Source organism: Megalopta genalis, chromosome 6, assembly GCF_051020955.1.
Source record: "Megalopta genalis isolate 19385.01 chromosome 6, iyMegGena1_principal, whole genome shotgun sequence".
NCBI classification, from domain to species: Eukaryota; Metazoa; Arthropoda; class Insecta; order Hymenoptera; family Halictidae; genus Megalopta; species Megalopta genalis.
The window spans coordinates 14,601,524-14,613,909 of record NC_135018.1 but is presented as its reverse complement, the minus strand read 5'-3'; the positions used below and the strand labels follow the sequence as shown (position 1 = coordinate 14,613,909).

The 12,386-nt window shown below is 40.2% G+C and overlaps 1 protein-coding gene across 3 annotated transcripts in view; it reads left to right on the top strand.

Moving 5' to 3' along the window:
- The first annotated feature begins 8,052 nt into the window (after positions 1-8,052).
- LOC117219545 (Wnt oncogene analog 2) overlaps positions 8,053-12,386 on the top strand; it is a 206,377-nt gene continuing 202,043 nt past the window's right edge. The window contains exons 1-2 of one of the 3 annotated variants that reach the window (XM_076522574.1): positions 8,053-9,179; positions 10,836-11,012. In XM_076522574.1, the coding sequence (XP_076378689.1) occupies positions 10,984-11,012 (29 nt within the window). In that variant the 5' untranslated portion in view covers positions 8,053-9,179; positions 10,836-10,983. The other 2 variants (XM_076522575.1, XM_076522576.1) reach the window with 2 other exon arrangements.

Here is a 12,386-nt window from a genome sequence, read left to right as displayed (position 1 = left end):
CACCGCGACCGATCTGTATTATTAATATCCGTTAATGTATATCATTATCTTTCTCACTCTACGCGCAAATCGATTTAAGCGGATGTACCGAGCCGATCGCCATTTTCCTTTCTAATGGAAATACCACCGACGTCGCGGCGGGCTGTCGACGGTATCCAAGATACGCGCTGTTTCAGATTCCAATAGAAATCGACGGATAATTAGATCGGTATCTGCGCGGACGTGTATATACATATTCGTTGGACACGAGTCACGTTGTGTAAACGCTTTACAAAATCTAATGATACGTTTCTGCTAATAGACGGACACGTGATTCACAATCGGTGCGTGCACGGCCAATCGCTCGGTGATTTACGATCCATTGTGAGCAAAGAATTGTAACGATTCATTATCATTCGCTGCTTCGTTGCGTCACGCTGGCCAGTCGATTTGTTTCGCCGATTTTAGCTGGTTTTCGATTGCGTATTCATCGCGAGGCGATGTTCCTTCCCGGATAGCTGGAACGTCGTCTAGAAGACGTCTTTCAAGACGCCTGGTTCCGCAACGTAAGACGTTCCGCGGACGTTTGTCGGACGTTCGCAGGACATTCGGGACTGCAGCGAAATATACGCACGGATACAACGACGCTATCTTTTGGAAATTGGCGACACCGTGTAATGGTTGATGTGTATAGAAAACTAATATACGCTACATATAATTGCGACCTAATGGTAGTCAATCGCTGTTGAACCACAGTATTGTAAACACGTACGCTTATGCCGTGAAATAAACGTGTTGGGTAAAAGGTGAAAATATTTAAAGCTTATTTCTTGTCTTGCGAACGTCTTACGTTACAAAACTAGGCGTCTTAAAGATGTCTTCCTCACGACGTTTTAAAGACATCTTAACACTAGATTTACGGAGCACAAAAAACAGCTGTTTTATATTAGTTTATAAAGGTAACAATAAGACATTTATCCTGATTTTTAACGTTAGTAACATATAAATCGAATAAATAACTAATAAATGTATCTTTACGATATGAATAATCGTAAATTAAAAAATTAGTGTTCCGTCATTTATGACGGGTTCTGTAAATCTAGCGTTAAAGACGCCCCGAATGCCCAAACACGGACGTCTTTGAGACGTTTTTGTGCTGTCTATGTTGGCGTCTAAAAATGATGATACAGAATCATGTTGCTTCGCGTCTAAAAATGATGATCCAGAATTGCGTTGCTCGACGTCAAAAAATGGTGATCCAAAATCATGTTTCTTATCGTCTAAAAATGATGATCCAGAATTGCGTTGCTCGACATCAAAAAATGATGATCCAAAATCATGTTTCTTATCGTCTAAAATGATGATCCAGAATTGCGTTGCTCGACGTCAAAAAATGGTGATCCAAAATCATGTTTCTTCTCGTCTAAAAATGATGATCCAGAATTGCGTTGCTCGACATAAAAAAATGATGATCCAAAATCATGTTTCTTATCGTCTAAAAATGATGATCCAGAATTGCGTTGCTCGACGTCAAAAAATGGTGATCCAAAATCAAGTTTCTTATCGTTTAAAAATGATGATCCAGAATTGCGTTGCTCGACATAAAAAAATGATGATCCAAAATCATGTTTCTTATCGTCTAAAAATGATGATCCAGAATTGCGTTGCTCGACATAAAAAAATGATGATCCAAAATCATGTTTCTTATCGTTTAAAAATGATGATCCAGAATTGTGTTCTTCAGCGTAAAAAAAAGAAGAAAAGTGATGATCCAGAATCATCTTTGTCGAAGGATATGATTCCCTATGGATCGGCATCGTTTGTAGAGACATTAAAACGTGAAATTATATGTGTCGTAAACCGGAAACGATTGAATTGTTCCGGGTCAAAGATCTGCGCGAAGATCCCCGAGAAAAATTGAAACTGGAGAGGGCGATGAACATCAAAGGCGGCGAGATCGCTCTTCATTTAAATATCGAACCATCTTGGACGATTAATCTTGAGTGGAGGATAATGGCTCGTTATTAATGCGAATATCATCTAATTATACGGAGAGTTAATTATCCGCCGGCAATGATTCCTTTATGAAGCGGAACGCCGATGTAAAAGGGGGAGACGCAAAAATAGCCAAGGAAGTAAGAAGCATCCTTGTTCCACCTGGACGTGTTCTCGCGAGCCTGTAAAATAATAATAATAATAATAATAATAATAATAATAATAATAATAATAATAATAATAATAATAATAATAATAATAATGATAATGATAATAACAGTAATAATAGTTTATTGATATAAACAGGAAAATCGCTTTGTTACATAGTGTACAGTAAAAAATAAGATGTAAAAAGTAATAAGTGATGGTAAAAAAGGAAAAAGATGAAGCTACTTGAACACAAAATAAAGGAACCTGTTATTAAAAATAATATTTCGAGATCTGATCGCCTGCGAGCAGAATCCTGTCGGACGAAGCGCAGAAATTTCGGAAACGGATCGAAGAGGATCGCCATTGTACCATCCGCCGGGAGATTTTACACGCTCGGGATCCTTCCATAAAAACAAAGTAGAAACTCTGATTATCTGTTGGGAAGGGATCATTTCGACGATTTGGGTTCGATAGCTCGAGGAGAGATCGCGTGTACGAGGTTCTAGCCGTGGACGGGAAACGGAGACCCGCGTCCAGCCCGTTCCTGGACCACGAAATGTATTTTAACGAGTGCCGCACACGGTGCATGAGCCATAAATGTTGCGCCGAGCTGGAGATTCGTGTAATAGCCACTAAAAGCAACCTTCGCCCCTTTATGGACCGTAAAAGCTCGGATATTTGGAACGAGGAAACCGTCCGCTGGCTTAAGGAGAGTGAATCGCCGCGGTGCGCGTTGCTTGTCTTCGAAATCGTCACTGCGGATACGGCGCTTCCTCGTTAATCACCGAGCCCCGAGGTACAGGTTTTTTCAGTCCGAATTCAACGTTTTGCAGGTCCCGTTCTCCTTTCTTCGGATCAAGTACATCCATCCGCGTGTTCATCCTTTTTCTGATCAAATTCATCCGTCTGCATTTTCACCGTTTTACCGGTCACATTCATCCTTGTTCACCTTTTTCACGAATCAAGGAAGTAAACGATGTTAACCATGGCAATATTTCGGAGATGCAAGTAGCGCAAAACGAGAATGGATTCAGTGTGCTACAGAAACGTTACATCGCATACCATACAATAGAATAAGATAAATAAAATAAAATAGAATAGAATAGCATAGGATAACGTATAATATAATAAAATAAAATATAAAATAGAATAGAATGCAACAGAATAAAATATAATATAATAAAATATTATAATATAGAATAGAGAATACAATAGAATAAAATAGAATAAAATAGCATGGGATAAAGCATAATATAATAAAATGAAATATTGTAGAATAAAATAAAATATAAAATAGGATAGAATGCAATAGAATAATATATAATAAAATAAAATATTATAATATAGAATAGAGAATACAATAGAATAAAATATAATGAAATGGAATAGAATAGCATAGGATAAAGCATAATATAATAAAATGAAATATTGTAGAATTAAATAAAATATTATAAAATAGAATAGAATGCAATAGAATAAAACAAAATAGAATAGAATAGCATAGAATAAAGTACACAATAAAATAAAATAAAATATTATAATATAGAATAGAGAATACAATAGAATAAAATAGAATAAAATAAAATGGAATATAATAAAAAGCAATAAATTGAACTCAAATGAAGTACAACAATTTAAAATTATGCTCATTAATCTATTAATACCATAGAATATGTTTTATACTTTCGAATAGTTACAATTTGATAAAATCCTCGATTGTAATGTTCGAAAGCACTTCAAGCTCCGTAGTAAATTTCTCTTACTACTTTTTGCGACACACGATATCTCCCCGGCGCAAGGAACTATCGAATGTTGAATGAACGCGATAAACATATGCTTGCTGTTTCGGAACGGAAAAAACGGAAACGTTTCCGTTTGAATCGACCGGCAGCGAACTCTACGCGAAGCAATCTAACTGGTACAACGAGCCAGGCTGCCTAGCAATAAGTAGGCCAATAAATTAACATCGTTAATGAGCCGCTAATTACACGCCGACCGACAGATCGTTTGATTTATAACAGATTAAAATGCTCGCGTTGCCCGCCGCGTACCCGCTAATTTACGCGACTAATTAAATTCTCAAATACGTTTAGGAAAAGTTGTTCTACGGGGCGAGCAATAGCGCACACGCGCGGCGTGTTTGACAAATGTTTTCAGAAATTGCCTGACGACCTTTCGCCGACTTCGTTGCCGGGATAATTAGTGTGTTCTCTTAACATCAACAAGGATCGCGTTGGTTCCTAAACACTGTATACACCAATCAATTCGGATACTATATTATTAAAATATTGTTATGGAATTGACTTTCTTAACGATTTCTTTCAATACGCTACGTTATAATCGAAATTGTTCAGGATGTTCCAGGTGATTTATACTTTAGTTCTTGGGGCTCGCTAATGTTCGATCGCACTCTCTTTCTTTTCATGTGTAAAGTCTTCCTAATTTTCGACCGGCCTTCCAAATTTATTTTCATCCCAATATATATTCGAACGAACTGAATTTTCGTAGAATGTTTACAATGCGAAAGAAGTTACATCGAGCACGTTACATGATCGTTTATGTACGCTGAACAGATTTCTCGAAGAATAACACAAACACCTGCAAGATAAAGTTATATTAGAATTAGCTAAAAGCAATTCTACATAAGACAAGAATACCCGTACTTTCGCATCAGATGTGTGTTCCTTAGATGTTTAAAGAACTTGCAGATCAAGTCTGAGGCTCAACCAGAGGCGTATTTAACACTATTCCTACCGGGACCGGTCAAATGACCGTTTTTAAATTTTCAATTGGAATTTCTTACATTCAACGTAAGTGAATCGCCTTTAAACTTTACGACTTTTCCTCATATATATGTATGATACATTTTTCAATATTCACTTATTTTTTTATTGTTTATTTTCTGAGAAATATTTGTAGTCTGTCTTACCTACCACGACCGGTCATTTGACCGGTAATACGATTTATACATTTTTGTAATAGTTATAAGAAAGTGCGCAGAGGCAAAGGCATTTAGAGTGTTGGGATATAAATGGGAACTGTCTACTGCAAAGTTATATGCATTTTTGCAATTATGTATGCACGCGGCGCATATGAGGCTAAGAATATGGATATAGCACTTCTATGGAATAAAAAGTGGGGCCCGCCTTTTTTCTCAAATACTATGAGTAGACATGACTTTACGGAGATTATGAGATTTATTCGATTTGACGACAGAAATCAACGAAGCCAACGGTTACAAACCGATAAATTCGCTATGATTTCCGAAGTTTGGTACAAGTTTATTGACAACAGTCAAAATTGTTATAAACCAGGACCATATATTACTATTGACGAACAATTGTTTCCAACGAAAGCAAGGTGTAGATTCACTCAATACATGCCCAATAAACCGGACAAATTTGGTATAAAATTTTGGTTAGCATCCGATGTACGTAAACGGCTTTCCATATTTGGCATAACCTTGACATAACCATCAGTTCCTCTTGGAGAGTTCGTCACTATGAAATTAGCAGAATCGTATGTAGGATGTAGAAGAAATATAACCACAGACAACTTTTTACAAGCCTACCTTTAGCAACAAAACTTTTAGCAAAAAAAAAACTACGATTATTGGGACAATCAGAGCAAATAGAAAAGAGCTACCAAGACTGGCAAAACTGAAAAACGACGACATGGCACTTTTCTCAACCAAACTCTATCGCTCAAATAATTGTATGTTGACAATTTACAAAGCCAAACCAAGAAAGAAAGTTCTAGTTCTCAGTTCAATGCACAACTCCGTACAAGTTGAAGTAAATGACACCCGATCACCGGAAACAATTCAATTGCATAATAGCACCAAATTTGGCGTAGATGCGACCGATCAAATGGCCAGAAATTATTCGGTAAAATCTAAATTTCGGAGATGGCCTTTGCAAGTATTTTTTAATATCTTGGATTTAGCCGGGATAAATGCATGGGTGTTATATAAAGAAACTGCGGGAGGAGAAATTACAAGACAGGAATTTCTATTCCAATTGGCAGAAGAACTTGCCATCGAATATCAACGAGAGCTCGGCAAAGAAAATCAACCAATACCCATCGCAAGTACAAGTACAGGTTCCCGTGAACGGAAAACATGTCAGATAAGGTATTGTAAAGATAATAAGACGAACAAAATCTGTCTAAAATGTAAAAAGTACGTATGCGGAAAATGTACAGTTGAGAAGCCCATTTGTAAAAAATGCGACGAAAAAGAATGAAATGTAGATTATGTACTCTTGAATAAAAGAAAATATATTTTTATACTGGTAAACTGGCTATTGGTCTGCATTCAATATTGAAAATATAAGTTGTGAAAGACCGGTCATTTGACCGGTCGCGGTAGGAATAGGTATACGTGAAGTGTCGGTAGGAATAGTGTTAAAACACTGGATTTAGCATTTTTATGTTATTTAAATTTGTTTGCGTCCCAGCAAAGCGTCAATATTGAAATGATTAATCCGGTTCACATGTAACATAATATACACATAGGTAAACTTAATATGTTTTGTTCGATTCGTAATAATCGCTTGTAAAACTACTTAAGTTGGTACGATTTTTAACTGTGTATAGAAAAACCTAAAGCGAAATTTTCCTTAACCCCCCCCCCCCCCCCTAAGCTATACCCTATCCGCCTCTAAAGCGTGGTCTAAAGATTTAGCTATTTCCTATGCTTTATTTAACGTAATATAATGCAATACACTTAATGTAATATAACATCTGGTGTGCACACTGCACTTGTATGTATTATATATTATTAAAAATGTTTCATAGAATATTATATATTTATAGCTTATTCTCCCGTAAGCCGATACGAACGGCTTACTCAGGCGAGATACCAGATGCTAAATAAAAGAAAAACGATAAATCCGCCTCTAATCTCGACTGTCGCAGCGACACAATCGCCACGGGTCACAAAACACGCGTGAACATTACGAGAAATAACTCTCTAGCAATTTTGAAGCATCGTTGCGAAATGCCGAAGAAAACCGCCGCGCCGGTCCCTCCTGCGGGCCGCGCGGCTCGTCGTCGGTGTAAAAATAAAAGCCCGCGGCCCGGCCCGGCCTGGCCCGTTCGGTAATTGCCTCGCAAAATTGAATCGCGCCGCGTTAAACGCGGACTACGCAGCTTCTTGGCGAGCCGGAGGAGACCGCAGGATAAACGATCGCGCAAATAAGCAAGATTCACGCTAACCGAACTAATTATTTAAAACCGTTTGCCGGGGGGAGCGGTTTTCGAGGGTTGGCATCTGCCGTTGGCCGGCGCACCGGTAGGATGGGATTCCGGGATAGGAGAAGACCGGGCACGGTTGTGCGGAACGGCAGGAGGGGGTGGGCAGTGGAGGTAATGGGTAATTCAGAGCCCCCATGATGGCCGAGTCCGATGCAGCCGGCGGATTAATTAATCGTCGCGAACGATCTCCATTCAAATAGAATCCGGATAAATTTTCCGTTCTGGTCTGTTTGCCGCCGGCTGGCGATGTGGGCATTATCTTTACGACCTCTCAAAGAAGAGACGTCCCCGGCACGGGAAGGATGAACGCATGCGCGACACGGTTGCGCCGTGCCCGGCGAAATTCTCCGGTGCACTCCGTGGATACCGGAGAACCTGTTATCAAAGAAACAGTGGCTGGGAACCGGGGCCCAATTATCATCCGGCCAAGCGCCGACTTCGAAACCGAACGTTCCATCGCCGGTCTCGCCCGGGCCGCGTCGCCCTTAATTTCTCCTCGCGAATCTACCAATAAAAACGCCTCATCAGCATCCGCGCGCCGTTTACCTCTCGCATCCCGATCGCCCGGAACGCGTCGCGCACCGTCGCAACTGATAAACCGCGCGGCTCGCCTTTGTCGCGCGGAATGAACGGCGAACCGCTGGATCTGCTTGCCGAGGGACTCGACTCCGGCCAGACGTAGTCCGACCGAAGAGCATCGAGTGTAACGAAGCGAAGACGCGGCTTGGACGGGTGAATTTGCAAGTGCGCATGGCCGATAAAAGAGCACCGGGACGGACGTTGCTTAGCCAGGAAATTCGGTGTCGACTGTGTTGCTGAGCATCGGACGACCGAGAATCGAACGAATACGAAAACAAGCAAAGTTCGGTGGATGATCTGGGTATGAAAAAGTGTCGGCCGCGCGGGTCGACTCCGATCGAACGCGATTGGGCGAGAGAGGATGAAGCGCGAAGAAGCAAAGACGTAGCTCGGAGGATGAATTTGGTGCGAAGATGTTGCTAGTAATTGTTCGTAAGTCGTAAACGTGAACTCTGGTCGAACGTGGTCGGACGAAAGGAGACGAAATGTAAGATGTATGCGAAAACGGACGTATTTTGATCGATGGTGCAGAGATTGTTGACTGCAGGCGATCGAGGATCGAAAGGATCCGAATATGGACGCAGCTTATGGATTTAGTCGATGGCGCAAGTTCGAACTGAATTGTTAAAACAGCATAGTTTGAGAGAGTAGACATAGTTTGACGAGGAAAAACAAAATACGAAACATTATAATGAAAATGATCGAAACGTAGCTCGGTCAACGACCGCGAAGAATTTCTGATCGCGTGGCAACGAATTCCATTGTTGCTCGCAGAGGAGCATGGAAGTATACGAAGCCAGAGACTCGATGTATCCAAGCACATTCGTGTAAACAAGTTTCGATTGAAGATTATCGGCTGTACGATCGACTGTGGATCGCGGGCTACCACCCTGTTTACGTTTACTGAAAAGGATTGTAAACCTCCGGAGACGAAGGTGATCCTAATCCCTGTTCCTCGGCCTGTGGTTTCCCCGGATAAGAGAAGGCACAACAATAAAGTCGAATGAAGCTATTCCGGGAGCAGGTAGCTCGAGCCCAGATAATGATATCGCGGCGAACAGTCTGGAACTGTTAGCCGGCGCGCGCGATCCACGCCGCGTTTCAATGTTCCGAAGTGTAGCGTTTCGCCGCAGTTGAGACCAGTGGAAACCGCCGTTTATCCGTTCCCTCTTACCCCCGGCGAGACAGGGCCACGGCAAAAGAAGAGAACAGGAACTTTGGTAAATTGTAGTAATCGCGAGGCCGTCGGCTCTCGGTAACCACCGGTTGCACGGAAAGTCAGCGCGCGATTTATCTCGCGACGCGCGGCCACTAATCAACCATAGCCGGAACGAGCACAAAGCGAACATTAATTAACGCGAAGTGTCCGCGGCCGGGTTCGCTCGTTTTCACCGTTCCCGGCCGGGAACGCGAGCCGAACGTTCGCCCGGCGCGAGCCGGCGAAATATCCCGCACGATCGAGATTCAATTTCGTGCTCGCCGGTTTCGCTCGATCTCTCTCCGGGTATCGCGGGACCGTTTCGCCCGGCGCGATACATAGTCGGAATTCGGTGCGGCTCGATTTTTGGTGGCAGAAGCGAGAATTGATCTTGACGGACTGGTTCACGCAGTGCGTTTTTTGTGACTCGTTCGGTGACTTCGTCAGTGAGATTTCCGGATACAAGAACTTGGCGAACGGATCGACTTGGCTTTGCAACTGTTTAAAGACACGCGTGATTTTGATGTCGATTGTACCGAGTGTTCGGGTATAGATCCGGAAAATAGTCGAGCGATCTATAGCCTGTCGGCGATCTCTGGTCGTCCTTAGAGATCAAAGGGTGATTGTGACTGGATTGCGGATCATTGTGCAAAATAGAAATTTTATACATTGATTGCAGAATATAAGAGTCGAGTGTAATCTGATTTTTTTTTATCTAATAATATTAATAAGTTGAAATTAGAAATGCTTCGAATCTCTTCGCTGTTTTGAATTTGACACGCCCATTTTTGCCATAAGCGCGTACAAAGTGCGTGGTCTAATTACAACTGATGAATAGACCGCGGATTTTTATGGATTTATAGCAACATTGAGTAGTTGCGGTTTAAGTAGAAAGATCGGAGCAATTGAAAAATGTGTCAATGTATTATTTTCGATCCATCCAAATAATTACGGAAACAACGAATTTTCTGTTTAGTTTCTATATCTTAGAATCGACGGGGACAGTTTTTATTTCGCATAAAAATCCGCAGTCCACTAACCAATGAAACATTGTCCGAAACCTTTCGGGGAGAAATAGCGTCGTCGTAGTAAATGTCATTCTGCATCAACGAAAGTTCAACGTTTTGCAAAACGGAATCGTCGCGTTCGTTAAAGTATAACAAAATGCAGCAATGTCTCTCTAATTGACGCTCAGATTGTCCTCCACAAAAATGGACAATTTAGAAAGATAATACACGATTATTCGGTCCTTGCGGTTCGTTTTTATAGTTATAAATTGTCGACTACTATAAAAACGAGCTGCAAGGCTCGAACAATCGTGTCTTCTATTCCCAAATTGTCCATTTTTGTGCACGATCTGTGCGTCAATTTAGGGAGACATTACTGTAACCGGCAATTTCGTTTACGGGATTAGCGTTGTAGATGAAAATTCGCGAAGCATTTTTCATGGGTAATCAAAAGTTAGAGGAAAAGGGCAGGTCGAGGCTCGAACGCACCGTTGCCGATGGTGACGCGAACCGATGGTTGTTCGTTGAACGACGTAGCCGAAAAATCGCATGACCGGTCGATCGACGACATTCTTTCGCGAAGAGAAAGCGTCCCCGTGTTTGTCGGACGGGCGCGATGATTTATGAAAACGGGGAACGTACTAATTACTCGTTCGTGTGATCCATCGTAGGACGTCGTCGTCGTCGTCGTTGTCGTCGTCGTCTGGACAAGGCGAATCCGCTTGCACACGAAGCTGAAAGGGGACCGGTTGTTTCGTTGACGGACGCTTCCCTTGCTTGTTGTGATGAGAAACTCTAGGATACGTTGATTCCGCAGCAATGAAGGAGATCAGCCGCTTGTTGCTCGGGTAAGTACCTATTGTTTCTACGAAACGAGAAGAGTTCTTGCTCACATTATTCTTCTTTTCAAAGTTTTGAACAGCTTGGCAGACTATCCGCGGGTCGCAGACCGAGCTTTGTTCACGTATTACGGTGGAAAATCAGTGAACCTTGAACAAATCCGCTTTCTAAAGAACATTAATATTTAAAAAGCTGACGATCAAACTTTGATATCAAGCATATAACGAGGATTTTGGGGATTTCACAGAGGGATTCTTTGAAAAATATACAACAGAGAATATACAAATCAGAAAAAAATAAACAAATCAAAGAATATACAAATCAGAAAAGATTAAATTTTTTAAATAGGTATTAATACCTCAGCTTATTTCTTCCGTAAACTTCTATGCTCCGTCAAGAGCATTTAGGTTTACTCGCATATTTAAACCTTTGCTATATTAATCGAATTTTCTCTGTTCGGATCGTGTAACAAGAATTATTACCCTAGCGAATGACTACTGTACCGAAATTGATATTTTTGGTGTCTCTATTGTCGAACGTCGAAATCAAACGAGAAATCTATCGCAACCATCTCATTAATACATTCTATGTGTACTTTAATAGCGTTTCTCGTTACTAATTAAATAAATAAAACATAGTTCGAGAAATTTGTTGAAAAATGTTGCCATTAGGGAAAATCAGTTGTAGTCTGCGATCGTGAAATCGGCGCCAGCAATTGCTTATCTGAAAAGATAGGACACTCGAAGAAATTTGCAAGTTGTATTTAACATTCGGACACCGAGACTCGGGGATCCATTTTGTTCCTCAGGATCAAAATGTTATTCAAATGCCGAGCTTCTGATGATTAATTAAAATCCTTACGTGTTTTATCGTGTAGAGTAGAAGCGTCCCAAAAAGTGTATTACATAAAAATTGATGACTAAAATTATAGTAGAGCGGATGAAATGGAAAACGCTGACACTATTACAAAAATTTTGTAATTTAATTATATTATTTATAACTCATGAAAATTATTATCGAGATCTAAGAAACGTATTTTTTTCATTTTTGGTATACATTCCGATTAAAAAAAGTTAGAAAACATAAGTTTTTCTAATCTTTCTTGTCATTCCATGTAATAACAAAATTAAAAAGAGCATTTTAGTCATTGTCTGACATCTAAAAACATTCAACTTATTTGGTCCAGTTGGAGAAAAAGTTATACCGTCTGAAAAGGTGTTCACATATACATATATTTGTCTCTTTATATATATATATATATATATATATATATATATATATATATATATATATCTTATATATATTATATCTTATATCTTATATATATTATATCTTATATATTATATATATCTTATATCTTATATATATATTATATCTTATAT